This window comes from Pseudophryne corroboree, chromosome 4 (assembly GCF_028390025.1).
Source record: "Pseudophryne corroboree isolate aPseCor3 chromosome 4, aPseCor3.hap2, whole genome shotgun sequence".
NCBI lineage: Eukaryota > Metazoa > Chordata > Amphibia > Anura > Myobatrachidae > Pseudophryne > Pseudophryne corroboree.
The window spans coordinates 389524789-389543984 of NC_086447.1; the positions used below are offsets into that span (position 1 = coordinate 389524789).

A 19196-nucleotide genomic window follows, 5' to 3' on the forward strand; every position below is an offset into this window, starting at 1 on the left:
TTGTTTAGGCGGGACGCCATCATGTCCACCTGTGGCCGTTCCCAACGATTTACAATCAGCTTGAAGACTTCTGGATGAAGTCCCCACTCTCCCGGGTGGAGGTCGTGCCTGCTGAGGAAGTCTGCTTCCCAGTTGTCCACTCCCGGAATGAACACTGCTGACAGTGCTAGCACGTGATTCTCCGCCCATCGAAGAATCCTTGTGGCTTCTGCCATTGCCATCCTGCTTCTTGTGCCGCCCTGGCGGTTTACATGGGCGACCGCCGTGATGTTGTCTGACTGAATCAGCACCGGTTGGTTTTGAAGCAGGGGCTTTCTGCTTGACTCAGGGAGTTATAAATGGCCCTTAGTTCCAGAATATTTATGTGTAGGGAAGTCTCCTGACTTGACCACTGTCCTTGGAAGTTCCTTCCCTGAGTGACTGCCCCCCAACCTCGGAGGCTTGCATCTGTGGTCACCAGGACCCAGTCCTGTATGCCGAATCTGCGGCCCTCGAGAAGATGAGCACTCTGCAGCCACCACAGCAGAGACACCCTGGCCCTCGGGGACAGGGTGATCAACCGGTGCATCTGAAGATGCGATCCGGACCACTTGTCTAACAGATCCCACTGAAAGATCCTTGCATGGAACCTGCCGAAAGGAATTGCTTCGTAAGAAGCTACCATCTTTCCCAGGACTCGCGTGCAGTGATGCACCGACACCTGTTTTGGTTTCAGGAGGTCCCTGACCAGAGATGACAATTCCTGGGCCTTCTCCACCGGGAGAAACACCTTCTTCTGTTCTGTGTCCAGAATCATGCCCAAGAACAGCAGACGCGTCGCAGGAATCAGCTGCGACTTTGGGATATTCAGAATCCAGCCGTGCTGTTGTAGCACTTCCCGAGATAGTGCTACGCTGACTAACAGCTGCTCCTTGCACCCAACAGTGACCGGAGTGTGTGGTATTTTATGGGAGCAATGGCGCACAGCTGCAGTGCTGTGCGCTACCTTAATGAAGACAGGAGTCTTCAGCCGCCGTTTTTCGTCTTTTTCTTCTGTCTTCTGGCTCTGCAAGGGGGACGGCGGCGCGGCTCCGGGAACGGACGATCGAGGTCGGGCCCTGTGTTCGAACCCTCTGGAGCTAATGGTGTCCAGTAGCCTTAGAAGCACAAGCTAGCTGCAAGCAGGTAGGTTTGCTTCTCTCCCCTCAGTCCCTCGTAGCAGTGAGTCTGCTGCCAGCAGATCTCACTGAAAATAAAAAACCTAATAAATACTTTCTTTTCTAGTAAGCTCAGGAGAGCCCACTAGGTGCATCCAGCTCTGGCCAGGCACAGATTCTAACTGGCTGGGGTCTGGAGGAGGGGCATAGAGGGAGGAGCCAGTGCACACCAGATATAGTACCTAATCTTTCTTTTGAGAGTGCCCAGTCTCCTGCGGAGCCCGTCTGTTCCCCATGGTCCTTACAGAGTACCCAGCATCCACTAGGACGTCAGAGAAAATAAGATTTTACTCACCGGTAAATCTATTTCTCGTAGTCCGTAGTGGATGCAGGGGACTCCGTAAGGACCATGGGGAATAGACTGGCTCCGCAGGAGACTGGGCACTCTAAAGAAAGATTTAGTACTATCTGGTGTGCACTGGCGCCTCCCTCTATGCCCCTCCTCCAGACCTCAGTTAAGGAAACTGTGCCCGGAAGAGCAGACATTATAAGGAAAGGATTTTGGAATCCCGGGTAAGACTCATACCAGCCACACCGTATAACTTGTGATACACTTATCCAGTCAACAGTATGAACAACAGGGCATCAAACAATGGATGCCAACATAACATAACCCTTTATTAAGCAATAACTATATACACGTATTGCAGAAAGTCCGCACTAGGGATGGGCGCCCAGCATCCACTACGGACTACGAGAAATAGATTTACCGGTGTGTAAAATCTTATTTTCTCTAACGTCCTAGTGGATGCTGGGGACTCCGTAAGGACCATGGGGATTATACCAAAGCACACAAACGGGCGGGAGAGTGCAGATGACTCTGCAGCACCGAATGGGCAAACACAAGGTCCTCCTCAGCCAGGGTATCAAACTTGTAGAACTTTGCAAATGTGTTTGTACCCGACCAAGTAGCAGCTCGGCAAAGCTGTAATGCCGAGACCCCTCGGGCAGCCGCCCAAGAAGAGCCCACCTTCCTTGTGGAATAGGCTTTCACTGATTTTGGATGCGGCAATCCAGCCGCAGAATGAGCCTGCTGAATCGTGTTACAGATCCAGCGGGCAACGGTTTGCTTTGAAGCAGGAGCACCCAACTTGTTGGGGGCATACAGGATAAACAGCGAGTCAGTTTTCCTGACTCCAGCCGTCCTGGCTACATAAATCTTCAAAGCCCTGACTACATCTAGTAACTTGGAATCCTCCAAGTCACGAGTAGCCGCAGGCACCACAATAGGTTGGTTCAAATGAAAAGATGACACCACCTTTGGCAGAAATTGGGGACGAGTCCGTAATTCTGCCCTGTCCATATGGAAAACCAGATAGGGGCTTTTACACGACTAAGCCGCCAATTCTGACACACGCCTAGCCGACGCTAAGGCCAATAGCATGACCACTTTCCACGTGAGATACTTCAGCTCCACGGTCTTAAGTGGTTCAAACCAGTGGGATTTCAGGAAACCCAACACCACGTTGAGATCCCAAGGTGCCACTGGTGGCACAAAAGGGGGCTGAATATGCAGCACTCCCTTAACAAACGTCTGAACTTCAGGAAGAGAAGCCAGTTCCTTTTGAAAGAAAATGGATAGGGCCGAAATCTGGACCTTTATGGATCCCAACTTCAAGCCAATAGTCACTCCAGACTGTAGAAAGTGCAGAAACCTGCCCAGTTGGAATTCCTCTGTAGGGGCCTTCCTGGCCTCACACCAAGCAACATATTTTCGCCATATGCGGTGATAATGCTTTGCTGTCACGTCCTTCCTAGCCTTTATCAGCGTAGGAATAACTTAATCCGGAATGCCTTTTTCCGCTAGGATCCGGCGTTCAACCGCCATGCCGTCAAACGCAGCCGCGGTAAGTCTTGGAACAGACAGGGCCCCTGTTGCAACAGGTCCTGTCCGAGAGGCAGAGGCCATGGGTCCTCTGTGAGCATTTCTTGCAGTTCCGGGTACCAAGTCCTTCTTGGCCAATCCGGAACAATGAGTATTGTTCTCACTCCTCTTCTTCTTACGATTCTCAGCACCTTGGGTATGAGAGGAAGAGGAGGAAACACATAGACCGACTGGAACACCCACGGTGTTACCAGGGCGTCCACAGCTATCGCCTGAGGGTCTCTTGACCTGGCGCAATACCTTTGTAGCTTTTTGTTGAGACGGGACGCCATCATGTCTACCTGTGGCAGTTCCCATCGATTTGTAATCTGAGTGAAGACTTCGTGATGAAGTCCCCACTCTCCCGGGTGAAGGTCGTGCCTGCTGAGGAAGTCTGCTTCCCAGTTGTCCACCCCCGGAATGAACACTGCCGATAGTGCTTGCACGTGATTCTCCGCCCACCGAAGAATCCTGGTGGCTTCCGCCATCGCGACTCTGCTTCTTGTGCCGCCCTGGCGGTTTACATGAGCCACCGCGGTGATGTTGTCTGACTGAATCAGCACCGGTTGGTTGCGAAGCAGGGGCTCCGCTTGACTCAGGGCGTTGAATATGGCCCTTAGTTCCAGGATATTTATGTGCAGACAAGCCTCCTGACTTGACCACAACCCTTGGAAGTTTCTTCCCTGAGTGACTGCCCCCCACCCTCGGAGGCTCGCATCCGTGGTCACCAGGATCCAGTCCTGTATGCCGAACCTGCAGCCCTCGAGAAGGTGAGCACTCTGTAGCCACCACAGAAGAGACACCCTGGCCCTGGGGGACAGGGTGATCAGCCGATGCATCTGAAGATGCGATCCGGACCATTTGTCCAACAGATCCCATTGAAAGATCCTCGCATGGAACCTGCCGAAGGGAATGGCTTCGTACGATGCCACCATCTTTCCAAGGACTCGCGTGCAGTGATGCACCGACACCTGTTTCGGTTTTAAGAGGTCTCTGACTAGAGTCACTAGCTCTTGAGCCTTCTCCGCCGGGAGAAACACCTTCTTCTGGTCTGTGTCCAGAATCATGCCTAGAAAGGGCAGACGCGTCGTAGGAATCAGCTGCGACTTTGGGATATTCAGAATCCAGCCATGCTGTTGCAACACTTCCTAAGAGTGCGCTACGCTGATCTGCAACTGCTCCCTGGACCTCGCCTTTATGAGGAGATCGTCCAAGTATGGGATAACTGACTCCTTGCTTTCTCAGGATCACCATCATTTCTGCCATTACCTTGGTAAATATTCTCGGTGCCGTGGAGAGCCCAAACGGCAACGTCTGGAATTGGTAATGACAGTCCTGTACCACAAATCTGAGGTACTCCTGATGAGACGGATAAATGGGGACATGCAAGTAAGCATCCTTGATGTCCAGAGACACCATAAAATCCCCCTCTTCCAGGCTTGCAATGACCGCTCTGAGCGATTCCATTTTGAACTTGAATCTTTTCAGATAAATGTTCAGGGACTTTAAATTTAATATAGGTCTGACCGAACCGTCCGGTTTCGGTACCACAAACATTGTGGAATAGTATCCCTTTCCCTGTTGAAGAAGGGGAACCTTTACCACCACCTGCTGGAGAAATAGCTTGTGAATTGCCGCTACCACTACTTCCCTTTCTATGGGGGAAGCTGGCAGGGCCGATTTTAGGTAACGGTGAGGGGGCATCACTTCGAATTCCAGCTTGTATCCCTGAGACACAATCTGTATAGCCCAGGGATCCACCTGTGAGCGAACTGGTGGCTGAAATGTCGGAAATGCGCCCCGACCGCTCCTGGCTCCACCTGTGGAGCCCCAGCGTCATGCGGTGGATTTATTGGAAGCCGGGGAGGACTTCTGTTCCTGGGAACTAGCTGTAAGGTGCAGCTTTTTTCCTCTACCCCTGCCTCTAGCAAGAAAGGAAGCACCTCTGACCTTCTTGCTTCTTTGTGCGCGAAAGGACTGCATTTGGTAATACAGTGATTTCTTAGGTTGTGAGGGAATATATGGCAAAAAGTTTGACTTCCCAGCAGTAGCTGTGGAAACCAGGTCCAAGAGACCGTCCCCAAACAATTCCTCACCCTTGTAAGGCAACACCTCCATGTGTTTTTTGGAGTCGGCATCACCTGTCCACTGCCGAGTCCACAGGACCCTCCTGGCAGAAATTGACATTGCATTAATTCTAGAGCCCAGTAGGCAAATGTCCCTCTGGGCATCCCTCATATATAGGACAGTGTCTTTTATATGCCCCAGGGTCAGCATAATGGTATCCCTGTCCAAGGTATCCATTTCCTCAGACATATTATCTGTCCATGCTGCTACAGCACTACACATCCAAGCCGACGCAATTGCCGGCCTCAGTAGAGTCCCTGAATGTGTATAAACCGATTTCAGGATAACTTTCCTGCTTTCTATCTGCAGGATCCTTTAGGGCGGCCGTATCCTGTGACGGCAGGGCCACCTTCTTAGATAAGCGTGTGAGAGCTTTATCTACCCTAGGGGAGGATTCCCAGCGCACCCTGTCCGCTGGCGGGAAAGGGTACGCCATAAGTAACCTTTTGGAAATCAGGACTTTCTTATCAGGGGAATCCCACGCTCTTTCACATAATTCATTCAACTCATGTGAGGGGGGAAAAGTCACCTCTTGCTTTTTCTCCCCATACATATAAACCCTCGTCAGGGACAGGGTTTACCTCTGATATGTGTAAAATATCCTTCATCGCTATAATCATGTAGCGGATAGCTTTTGTCATTTTAGGTTGCAATTTTGCATCGTCGTCGACACTGGAGTCAGAATCCGTGTCGACATCTGTGTCAACCATTTTGGATAGTGGGCGCTTTTGAGACCATGAGGGCCTCTGCGCTGTAGGATCAGGCATGGGTTGAGACCCTGACTGGCCCAAGGTATCAGCTTTATCCAACCTTTTATGTAAGGAGTTTACATCATTTAACACCTTCCACATAGCCATCCAATCAGGTGTCGGCACCGTCTGTGGCGACACGTCATTCAACTGCACTTGCTCTGCCTCCACATAGCCCTCTTCGTCAAACATGTTGACACACGCGTACCGACACCACACACACAGGGGAAGCTCTAAATGAGGACAGGACCCCCCCACAAGGCCTTTTGGAGAGACAGAGAGAGAGTATGCCAGCACACACCCCAGCGCTATATGACCCAGGAATCACACAGTAACTTAGTGTTTACCCAGTAGCTGCTGTATTATGATTAATGCGCCTAAATTTATGTGCCCCCCCTCTCTTTTTTACCCTTCTACCGTGATTCTGCAGGGGAGAGCCTGGGGAGCTTCCTCTCAGCGGAGCTGTGGAAGGAAAATGGCGCTGGTGAGTGCTGAGGAAGAAGGCCCCACCCCCTCAGCGGCGGGCTTCTGTCCCGCGATTTTGTGTAAAAATAATGGCGGGGGCTCATGCATATAACAGTGTCCAACTGTATATATGCAGCTTTCGCCAGGAGGTATCAATTGCTGCCCAGGGCGCCCCCCCCTGCACCCTACAGTGACCGGAGTGTGTGGGTTAGTGTGGGCGCAATGGCGCACAGCTGCAGTGCTGTGCGCTACCTCATGTGAAGACAGGAGTCTTCTGCCGCCGATTTCGATGTCTTCTTTGCTTCTGCAGGCTTCTGTCTTCTGGCTCTGAGGGGGACGGCGGAGCGGCTCCGGGAACGGACGACAAGGTCAGGTCCTGTGTTCGATCCCTCTGGAGCTAATGGTGTCCAGTAGCCTAAGAAGCGCAACCTAGCCGCAGTTAGTAGGTTTGCTTCTCTCCCCTCAGTCCCACATAGCAGAGAGTCTGTTGCCAGCAGAAGCTCTCTGAAAATAAAAAACCTAACTAAAATACTTTCTTATTAGCAAACTCAGGAGAGCTCACTAAATGCACCCAGCTCTGTCCGGGCACAGATTCTAACTAACTGAGGTCTGGAGGAGGGGCTTCGAGGGAGGAGCCAGTGCACACCAGATAGTACTAAATCTTTATTTAGAGTGCCCAGTCTCCTGCGGAGCCAGTCTATTCCCCATGGTCCTTACGGAGTCTCCAGCATCCACTAGGACGTTAGAGAAATATACATATATATACATATACACACACACATACACACGATTGAGCAAGCCAGTTAATTGAAGCTTTACATGCCCCATTGCAACACAAAAGTATTACCCACTTCAGTCTTATTTATTAGAGGGACAAATAATAAAAGGCTGAGCACAATTCACCCACAGCATTGCAGGAGTTCAACAGGGTAGGACACACGCTTCAACATCCCTCAACAGTAGTTACTGCCAGGGGAAGTCTCCCGGCCTGGCTTCCTTAAACTTGTGATGTTCAGTATTTCATGAGGTATCCCCTTAGTGAGTATTTTCATATGTTTAGCAGAAATACTGCCCCGCACTAGTTGCACAGTCATTAGAAAGAGTGCCCTCTTTGAGGTTATGCGGGTCAAACCAATTACACGTGAAGGGAGAGTGTTACCACTCCACAGTGTAAAGACACCAACAACCGTACCCCATCCCACCCACCGTGGCCCTCTCTCGCGCTTGACTTGCTGATTTTTGTACGCAGTCTTATGGGGCAGAGAACAAAAAGTAACAGTCAGTAGCCACCTTAAGGGGTATATTCAATAACTGTCGGAAGTTGCCGTCTTGTCAGGAAGACGGCAGCTTCCGACAGTTTTAGGTCGGAAGGGGTCCCAACCTATTCATTACGGCTCCATTTATTCCGACAAGTCGGGAAACCAGACTTGTCGGAATGCACACCGATCAGCGGCTTCAGCCGCCGATCAGCATGCATTGTCGGAAGTGGGGCCAAACCAGACCGGTTTTAGCCCCGTTTCCGACAATCTCAATCAGACTTAAAAAAAAGTCGGATTGAGACGGGGGGAGCAGCGGGGAGAGCAGGAACCCAGCGGCAGCGTCCACCCGGCTCCAGCAAGCGACGTCCCGCTTGCTGGAGCCGGGCGGACGCTGCCGTGAGCCTCCGCTGTTGCTCCCCCCGTCCGCTCTGTCTCCTCCGCTGCTCTAGCCCCCCCCCACAGACATCTTCTCAAGTCCGGCGCCGCTAACCGCTCCCCCCTCACCCCCGCTAACAGCTCCCTCTGCCGCTTCTGTCAGAGCACCCGCAGCAGCAGGTCAGGAAACGGCCAAATCCGACAGTCGGATTTGGCCGCTCTTGAATAGGGGTTGTCGGGTCCATTCAGACAACTGCATGTCGGAATGGACCAGACTCTTATTGAATATACCCCTAAGTGTGGCATGCAGCCACACCCACTAGTCAAGACTCGTGGGGGGGGAGTTAATTGAAATCGACACATAATGTAAACTGTAGATCTTACTATCTAGTAAACAGACACCTCACTGACAGACAGCATCAAGTCCAGATATGGGGAGGGCTGTAATTCCCACAACTCACCCATCCTGACTTCAATAAAAAACATAGGGGCTTTCATTTGATGTACGTAGTGTAGGTAGTGTAGTTATCCTAACTAATTGGTTCCTAAGACCTACAGTAACTATTAGCATTATCAAGTTTCTGACAGTGTTTATAAAGTTAATATAGAACACATACCTCAAAATGGTCAGATTCATTGGTATCATCCAAATGTATTTTCTCTTCAAACAATGTCAAAGGATCTCTGATAAAGAGATGGGCAATGTGCTGAGCCAAGAGATGGTCAATTCCTGTATCAAGGAATACAGCAGAAATCAAGTGAAACTTCAAACTACACTGCATCACAGTATCATTTACACTTTGGAAATGTATCCTGATAAATCTTACAACTTCAAATTAAGACAAATATGGAAATGATAGAACCCTATTAATTAATAAAGTAAGAGTTTAAATGGTCATCAACGCCATTATGTTCCTCAATAGGACGTTTGAGCCACTTCACCTTGACTATACCAGAAAAAGCTGTGGCAATAGACTGATTCAGGAGGACATGACAGATTACTATAAAGAAGAAAAGCAAAAGTCAGTCTTCTGCAAACCTTCAATAATTTAGATTAATGCTAAATATAACTAACTAGTGTTGGCCTATTAAAAGTAAATAATCATAGTAAAAATATTAGCTACAGTGTCCAGCATTCTAGAACATCCTACACAGAAGATCAGTGCACGTAGTAAATAAAACAAAACCTTGGGAGATACAAGTACCTTGGTACACGTAGTAAATAGGCAGTTTAAAAGACTATCACAATTGTACACGTCTAAACTAAACAAAAGTATGAGATCCTGCAGACTGCCAATGTAATTTTTTCAGTAAATGTGTACTCACTAGATTAAAATTATAGCACAGTTGTCCTGTATGCGCAGTTCAGCATAAACACTAATATGAACAAGTTGGCGTGATTAGTTCACATTTTAAACCCAGACAGATTTTATGCAGTGGTCACACACACACACAAAGACAAATTGTATTGCTTTGAAGACTGGTGAGTGCTCCCCTCTGTGATAGATAGATAGATAGATAGATAGATATAGAGAGATCTATATATATATATATATAGAGATATATATATATATATATAGAGATATATATATATATATATATATATATATATATATATATATATATATATATATATATATATATATATATATATATATATAATATGAATTTACTCACCGGTAATTCTATTTCGTAGTCCGTAGTGGATGCTGGGTACTCCGTAAGGACCATTGGGGAATAGACGGGCTCCGCAGGAGACTGGGCACTCTTAAAAGAAAGATTAGGTACTATATCCGGTGTGCACTGGCTCCTCCCTCTATGCCCCTCCTCCAGACCCCAGTTAAGGAAACTGTGCCCGGAAGAGCTGACATTACTAGGAAAGGATTTGGAATCCAGGGTAAGACTCATACCAGCCACACCGTACAACTTGTGATAACTATACCCAGTTAACAGTATGAACAACAACTGAGCCTTATGCAACAGATGGCTCAAACAATAACCCTTTAGTTAAGCAATAACTATATACATGTATTGCAGAAAGTCCGCACTTGGGACGGGCTCCCAGCATCCACTACGAGAAATAGAATTACCGGTGAGTAAATTCTTATTTTCTGACGTCCTAGTGGATGCTGGGTACTCCGTAAGGACCATGGGGATTATACCAAAGCTCCCAAACGGGCGGGAGAGTGCGGATGACTCTGCAGCACCGAATGAGCAAACTCAAGGTCCTCCTCAGCCAAGGTATCAAACTTGTAGAATTCTGCAAAAGTGTTTGAACCTGACCAAGTAGCAGCTCGGCAAAGTTGTAAAGCCGAGACCCCTCGGGCAGCCGCCCAAGAAGAGCCCACCTTCCTCGTGGAATGGGCTTTTACTGATTTAGGATGCGGCAGTCCAGCCGCAGAATGCGCAAGCTGAATCGTGCTACAGATCCAGCGAGCAATAGTCTGCTTTGAAGCAGGAGCACCCAGCTTGTTGGGTGCATGCAGGATAAATAGCGAGTCAGTTTTTCTGACTCTAGCCGTCCTGGAAACATAGATTTTTAGGGCCCGGACTACGTCCAGCAACTTGGAATCCTCCAAGTCCCTAGTAGCTGCAGCCACCACAATAGGTTGGTTCAAATGAAACGCTGATACCACCTTTAGGAGAAATTGGGGACGAGTCCTCAATTCCGCCCTGTCCATATGGAAAATCAGATAAGGGCTTTTACACGATAAAGCCGCCAATTCTGACACACGCCTAGCCGAAGCCAAGGCCAACAGCATGACCACCTTCCAGGTGAGATACTTCAACTCCACGGTTTTAAGTGGCTCAAACCAATGTGATTTAAGGACATCCAACACAACGTTGAGATCCCAAGGTGCCACTGGAGGCACAAAAGGTGACTGAATATGCAGCACTCCCTTGACAAATGTCTGAACTTCAGGCAGTGAAGCCAGTTCTTTTTGAAAGAAAATAGACAGGGCCGAAATCTGGACTTTTATGGATCCCAATTTGAGGCCCATAGTCACTCCTGACTGGAGGAAGTGCAGAAATCGACCCAGCTGAAATTCCTCTGTAGGGGCCTTCCTGGCCTCACAACAAGCAACATATTTACGCCATATGCGGTGATAATGTTTTGCTGTCACATCCTTCCTAGCTTTAATCAGCGTAGGAATTACTTCATCTGGAATGCCCTTTTCCGTTAGGATCCGGCGTTCAACCGCCATGCCGTCAAACGCAGCCGCGGTAAGTCTTGGAACAGACAGGGCCCCTGTTGTAACAGGTCCTGTCTGAGAGGCAGAGGCCATGGGTCCTCAGATCATTTCATTTCTTGTAGTTCTGGGTACCAAGTTCTTCTTGGCCAATCTGGAACGATCAGTATTGTTCTTACTCCTCTCCTTCTTACTATTCTCAGTACCTTGGGTATGAGAGGAAGAGGAGGGAACACATAAACCGACTGGTACACCCACGGTGTCACTAGTGCGTCCACAGCTATCGCCTGAGGGTCCCTTGACCTGGCGCAATAAGAATTTACTTACCGATAATTCTATTTCTCGTAGTCCGTAGTGGATGCTGGGAACTCCGTAAGGACCATGGGGAATAGCGGCTCCGCAGGAGACTGGGCACAAAAGTAAAGCTTTAGGACTACCTGGTGTGCACTGGCTCCTCCCCATATGACCCTCCTCCAAGCCTCAGTTAGGATACTGTGCCCGGACGAGCGTACACAATAAGGAAGGATTTTGAATCCCGGGTAAGACTCATACCAGCCACACCAATCACACCGTACAACTTGTGATCTGAACCCAGTTAACAGCATGATAACAGAGGAGCCTCTGGAAAGATGGCTCACAACAACAATAACCCGATTTAGTTAACAATAACTATGTACAAGTATTGCAGACAATCCGCACTTGGGATGGGCGCCCAGCATCCACTACGGACTACGAGAAATAGAATTATCGGTAAGTAAATTCTTATTTTCTCTGACGTCCTAGTGGATGCTGGGAACTCCGTAAGGACCATGGGGATTATACCAAAGCTCCCAAACGGGCGGGAGAGTGCGGATGACTCTGCAGCACCGAATGAGAGAACTCCAGGTCCTCCTCAGCCAGAGTATCAAATTTGTAGAATTTAGCAAACGTGTTTGCCCCTGACCAAGTAGCTGCTCGGCAAAGTTGTAAAGCCGAGACCCCTCGGGCAGCCGCCCAAGATAAGCCCCCTTCCTTGTGGAATGGGCTTTTACAGATTTTGGCTGTGGCAGGCCTGCCACAGAATGTGCAAGCTGAATTGTACTACAAATCCAACGAGCCATAGTCTGCTTAGAAGCAGGAGCACCCAGCTTGTTGGGTGCATACAGGATAAACAGGGAGTCAGATTTTCTGACTCCAGCCGTCCTGGAAACATATATTTTCAGGGCCCTGACAACGTCCAGCAACTTGGAGTCCTCCAAGTCCCTAGTAGCCGCAGGTACCACAATAGGCTGATTCAGGTGAAACGCTGAAACCACCTTAGGGAGAAATTGTGGACGAGTCCTCAATTCTGCCCTGTCCGTATGAAAAAACAGGTAAGGGCTTTTATAAGATAAAGCCGCCAATTCTGACACGCGCCTGACCGAAGCCAGGGCCAACAGCATGACCACTTTCCATGTGAGATATTTCAAATCCACAGATTTAAGCGGTTTAAACCAATGTGATTTTAGGAACCCCAAAACTACATTGAGATCCCAAGGTGCCACTGGAGGCACAAAAGGAGGCTGTATATGCAGCACCCCCTTGACAACGTCTGAAACTTCAGGAACTGAAGCCAGTTCTTTCTGGAAGAAAATCGACAGGGCCGAAATCTGAACCTTAATGGATCCTAATTTTAGGCCCATAGACACTCCTGTTTGCAGGAAATAAATGCAGGAATCGACCCAGTTGAAATTCCTCCGTTGGGGCCTTCCTGGCCTCGCACCACGCAACATATTTCCGCCAAATGCGGTGATAATGCTTTGCGGTCACATCCTTCCTGGCTTTGATCAGGGTAGGAATGACTTCTTCCGGAATGCCTTTTTCCTTCAGGATCCGGCGTTCAAACGCCATGCCGTCAAACGCAGCCGCGCTAAGTCTTGGAACAGACAGGGTCCTTACTGGATCAGGTCCCTTCTTAGAGGTAGAGGCCACGGGTCCTCTGTGAGCATCTCTTGAAGTTCCGGGTACCAAGTCCTTCTTGGCCAATCCGGAGCCACGAGTATAGTTCTTACTCCTCTCCGTCTTATAATTCTCAGTACCTTGGGTATGAGAGGCAGAGGAGGGAAACACATACACAGACTGGTACACCCATGGTGTTACCAGAGCGTCCACAGCTATTGCCTGAGGGTCCCTTGACCTGGCGCAATACCTGTCCAATTTTTTGTTGAGGCGGGGCGCCATCATGTCCACCTTTGGTTTTTTTCCCAACGGTTTACAATCATGTGGAAGACTTCTGGGTGAAGTCCCCACTCTCCCGGGTGGAGGTCGTGCCTGCTGAGGAAGTCTGCTTCCCAGTTGTCCACTCCCGGAATGAACACTGCTAACAGTGCTATCACATGATTTTCCGCCCAGCGAAGAATCCTTGCAGCTTCTGCCATTGCCCTCCTGCTTCTTGTGCCGCCCTGTCTGTTCACGTGGGCGACTGCCGTGATGTTGTCCGACTGGATCAGCACCGGCTGACCTTGAAGCAGAGGTCTTGCTTGGCTTAGGGTATTGTAAATGGCCCTCAGCTCCAGGATATTTATGTGAAGTGATGTCTCCAGGCTTGACCACAAGCCCTGGAAATTTCATCCCTGTGTGACTGCTCCCCAGCCTCGCAGGCTGGCATCCGTGGTCACCAGGACCCAGTCCTGAATGCCGAATCTGCGGCCCTCTAGAAGATGAGCACTCTGCAACCACCACAGGAGAGACACCCTTGTCTTTGGTGACAGGGTTATCCGCTGATGCATCTGAAGGTGCGATCCGGACCATTTGTCCAGCAGGTCCCACTGGAAAGTTCTTGCGTGGAATCTGCCGAAAGGGATTGCTTCGTAGGAAGCCACCATTTTTCCCAGGACCCTTGTGCATTGATGCACTGACACTTGGCCTGGTTTTAGGAGGTTTCTGACTAGTTCGGATAACTCCCTGGCTTTCTCCTCCGGGAGAAACACCTTTTTCTGGACTGTGTCCAGGATCATCCCTAGGAATAGAAGACGTGTCGTCGGGATCAGCTGCGATTTTGGAATATTGAGAATCCAACCGTGCTGCCGCAACACTACTTGAGATAGTGCTACCCCGACTACCAATTGTTCCCTGGATCTTGCCCTTATCAGGAGATCGTCCAAGTACGGGATAACTAAAACTCCCTTCCTTCGAAGGAGTATCATCATTTCGGCCATTACCTTGGTAAAGACCCGGGGTGCCGTGGACAAACCAAACGGCAGCGTCTGAAACGGATAGTGACAGTTCTGTACCACAAACCTGAGGTATCCTTGGTGAGAAGGGTAAATTGGGACATGGAGGTAAGCCTCCTTGATGTCCAAAGACACCATATAATCCCCTTCTTCCAAGTTCGCAATCACCGCTCTTGCAGGAGGGGTATCTTGATTATCACCTGCTGGGAATACAGCTTGTGAATGGCTTCCAATACCGCCTCCCTGTCGGAGGGAGACGTCGGTAAAGCAGACTTTAGGGGAGTGCCTGAGTCCGCTTGTAAAGCCCCAGCGTCATGCTGAGGACTTGGCAGAAACGGGAGAGGGCTTCTGTTCCTGGGAACTGGCTGTTTGCTGCAGCCTTTTTCCTCTCCCTCTGCCACGGGGCAGAAATGAGGAGCCTTTTGCCCGCTTGCCCTTATGGGGCCGAAAGGACTGCGCCTGATAATACGGCGTCTTCTTATGTTGAGAGGCTACCTGGGGTAAAAATGTGGATTTCCCAGCAGTTGCCGTGGCCACCAGGTCTGATAGACCTACCCCAAATAACGCCTCCCCTTTGTAAGGCAATACTTCCATATGCCTTTTGGAATCAGCATCACCTGACCACTGCCTCGTCCATAACCCTCTTCTGGCAGAAATGGACAGCGCACTTACTCTTGATGCCAGTCGGCAAATATCCCTCTGTGCATCCCGCATATATAGAAATGCATCTTTCAAATGCTCTATAGTCAGTAATATACTGTCCCTATCCAGGGTATCAATATTGTCAGTCAGGGAATCCGACCAAGCCACCCCAGCACTGCACATCCAGGCTGAGGCGATTGCTGGTCGCAGTATAACACCCGTGTGAGTGTATATACATTTTAGGATATTCTCCTGCTTTCTGTCAGCAGGTTCCTTAAGGGCGGCCCTATCAGGAGACGGTAGTGCCACCTGTTTTGACAAACGTGTGAGCGCTTTATCCACCTTAGGGGGTGTTTCCCAACGTGCCCTATCCTCTGGCGGGAAGGGGTATGATGCTAATAATCTTTTAGGAATTATCAGTTTTTTATCGGGGGAAACCCACGCTTCATCACACACTTCATTTAATTCCTCAGATGCAGGAAAAACTACAGGCAGTTTTTTCTCACCAAACATAATACCCTTTTTAGTGGTACTTGTATTATCAGAAATATGTAAAACATTTCTCATAGCATCAATCATGTAACGTGTGGCCCTATTTGGAAGTCACATTCGTCTCTTCATCGTCGACACTGGAGTCAGTATCCGTGTCGGCATCTGTATCTGCCATCTGAGGTAACGGGCGTTTTAGAGCCCCTGATGGCTTTTGAGACGCCTAGACAGGCACGAGCTGAGTAGCCGGCTGTCTCATGTCATCAACCGTCTTTTGTAAAGAGCTGACACTGTCACGTAATTCCTTCCATAAGCTCAGCCACTCAAGTGTCGACTCCCTAGGGGGTGACATCTCCATTACAGGCAATTGCTCCGCCTCCACACCATTTTCCTCCTCATACATGTCGACACAATCGTACCGACACACAGCATACACACAGGGAATGCTCTGATAGAGGACAGGACCCCACTAGCCCTTTGGGGAGACAGAGGGAGAGTATGCCAGCACACACCAGAGCGCTATATATATATATATATATATATACAGGGATAACCTTATAGAAGTGTTTTTCCCCCTATAGCTGCTGTTTTATTTATACTGCGCCTAATTAGTGCCCCCCTCTCGTTTTACCCTTTTCTGTAGTGCAGGACTGCAGGGGAGAGTCAGGGAGACGTCCTTCCAGCGAAGCTGTGAGGGAAAAAGGCGCCCGTGTGCTGAGGAGATAGGCTCCGCCCCCTTCTCGGCTGACTTTTCTCCCGCTTTTTGCTGTATTCTGGCAGGGGTTAAAATACATCCATATAGCACTGGGGGTTATATGTGATGTATTTTCGCCAGCCAAGGTGTTTCTATTGCTGCTCAGGGCGCCCCCCCCCAGCGCCCTGCACCCTCAGTGGCCGGAGTGTGAAGTGTGCCTGAGGAGCAATGGCGCACAGCTGCAGTGCTGTGCGCTACCTTGGTGAAGACTGATGTCTTCTGCCGCCGATTTTCCGGACCTCTTCTTGCTTCTGGCTCTGTAAGGGGGCCGGCGGCGCGGCTCTGGGACCGGACTCCGAGGTTGGGCCTGTGTTCGGTCCCTCTGGAGCTAATGGTGTCCAGTAGCCAAGAAGCCCAAGCTGGCTGCAAGCACGCAGGTTCGCTTCTTCTCCCCTTAGTCCCTCGATGCAGTGAGCCTGTTGCCAACAGGTCTCACTGAAAATAAAAAACCTAAAACTAAACTTTTACTAAGAAACTCAGGAGAGCCTCCTAGAATGCACCCTTCTCGGCCGGGCACAAAAATCTAACTGAGGCTTGGAGGAGGGTCATAGGGGGAGGAGCTAGTGCACACCAGGTAGTCCTAAAGCTTTACTTTTGTGCCCAGTCTCCTGCGGAGCCGCTATTCCCCATGGTCCTTACGGAGTTCCCAGCATCCACTAGGACGTCAGAGAAATCTTTTTAGCTTTTTGTTGAGGCGCAACGCCATCATGTCCACCTGTGGCCGTTCCCAACGATTTACAATCAGTGTGAAGACTTCTGGATGAAGTCCCCACTCTCCCGGGTGGAGATAGTGTCTGCTGAGGAAGTCTGCTTCCCAGTTGTCCACTCCCGGAATAAACACTGCTGACAGTGCCAGTACGTGATTCTCCGCCCATCGAAGAATCCTTGTGGCTTCTGCCATCGCCATCCTGCTTCTTGTGCCGCCTTGGCGGTTTACATGGGCGACCGCCGTGATGTTGTCTGACTGAATCAGCACCGGTAGGCTTTGAAGCAGGGGTTCTGCTTGACTCAGGGCGTTGTAAATGGCCCTTAGTTCCAGAATATTTATGTGTAGGGAAGTCTCCTGACTTGACCACTGTCCTTGGAAGTTTCTTCCCTGAGTGACTGCCCCCCAACCTCGGAGGCTTGCATCCGTGGTCACCAGGACCCAGTCCTGTATGCTGAATCTGCGGCCCTCGAGAAGATGGGCACTCTGCAGCCACCACAGTAGAGACACCCTGGCCCTCGGGGACAGGGTGAGCAACCGATGCATCTGAAGATGCAATCCGGACCATTTGTCCAACAGATCCCACTGAAAGATCCTTGCATGGAACCTGCCAAAGGGAATTGCTTCGTAAGAAGCCACCATCTTTCCCAGGACTCGCTTGCAGTGATGCACCGACACCTGTTTTGGTTTCAGGAGATTCCTGACCAGAGATGACAATACCTGGGCCTTCTCCGCAGGGAGAAACACCTTCTTTTGTTCTGTATCCAGGATCATGCCCAAGAACAATAGACGTGTCGCAGGAATCAGCTGCGACTTTGGTATGTTCAGAATCCAGCCGTGTTGTTGCAGCACTTCCCGAGCTAGTGCTACGCTGGCTAACAACTGTTCCTTGGACCTCGCCTTTATCAGGAGATCGTCCAAGTACGGGATAATTATAACTCCCTTCCTCCGAAGGAGTATCATCATTTCGGCCATTACCTTGGTAAATACCCTTGGTGCCGTTGAGAGACCAAACGGCAACGTCTGGAATTGGTAATGACAGTCCTGTACCACAAACCTGAGGTACTCCTGGTGAGGTGGGTAAATGGGGACATGCAGGTATGCATCCTTGATGTCCAATGATACCATAAAATCCCCCTCTTCCAGGCTTGCGATAATCGTGTTCAAGGATTTTAAATTTAGAATGGGTCTCGCTGAACCGTCCGGTTTCGGTACCACAAACATTGTGGAACAGTAACCCCATCCCTGTTGCAGGAGGGGAACCTTGATTATCACGTGCTGAAGGTACAGCTTGTGAATAGCCGCCAGCACTACCTCCCCTTTCCCTGGGAGCAGTTGGCAAAGTTGATTTGAGGTAACGGCGAGGGGGGGTCGCCTCGAACAACATGTATCCCTGAGATACCACTTGTAGGGCCCAGGGATCCACCTGTGAGCAAACCCACTGGTTGCTGAAGTTCCGGAGACGGGCCCCCACCGCTCCGCCTGTGGAGCCCCAGCGTCATGCGGTGGACTTGGAGGAAGCGGGCGAGGGCTTTTGTTCCTGGGAACTGGCTGTCTGATGCAGCTTCTTTCCTCTACCCCTGCCTCTGGGCAGAAAGGAAGCGCCTCTGACACGCTTGCCTTTCTGAGGCCGAAAGGACTGTACCTGATAATACGGGGCTTTCTTTGGTTGTGAGGAACGTGGGGTAGAAAAGTTGATTTTCCAGCTTTTGCTGTGGATACCAGGTCCGAGAGACCATCCACAAACAGTTCCTCACCCTTATAAGGCAAAACCTCCATGTGCCTTTTAGAATCAGCATCACCTGTCCACTGCAGAGTCCATAATACTCTCCTGGCAGAAATGGACATTGCATTAATTCCCGATGCCAGTCGGCAAATATCCCTCTGTGCATCTCTCATATATAAGACTACGTCCTTTATATGGTCTATGGTTAGCAAAATAGTATCCCTGTCGAGTGTATCAATGTTATCTGACAGGGTGTCGGACCAAGCTGCTGCAGCACTACACATCCATGCTGACGCAATAGCAGGTCTCAGTATAGTACCTGAGTGTGTATATACAGACTTCAGGATAGCTTCCTGCTTTCTATCTGCAGGCTCCTTTAAGGCGGCCGTATCCTGAGACGGCAGTGCCACCTTTTTTGACAAGCGCGTGAGCGCCTTGTCCACCTTAGGGGATGTTTCCCAA

At 49.8% G+C, this 19196-nt stretch overlaps 1 protein-coding gene across 5 annotated transcripts in view; it reads right to left on the reverse strand.

Annotated features, from left to right (window-relative positions):
* Positions 1–19196, reverse strand: part of GCLC (glutamate-cysteine ligase catalytic subunit) — a 197145-nt gene that overhangs the window by 21745 nt on the left and 156204 nt on the right. For all 5 annotated transcript variants that reach the window (XM_063916711.1, XM_063916709.1, XM_063916713.1 and 2 more), the window contains one exon: positions 8653–8765. In XM_063916711.1, coding sequence (XP_063772781.1) covers positions 8653–8765 — 113 coding nt within the window. The remainder of the gene's footprint in view (positions 1–8652; positions 8766–19196) is intronic.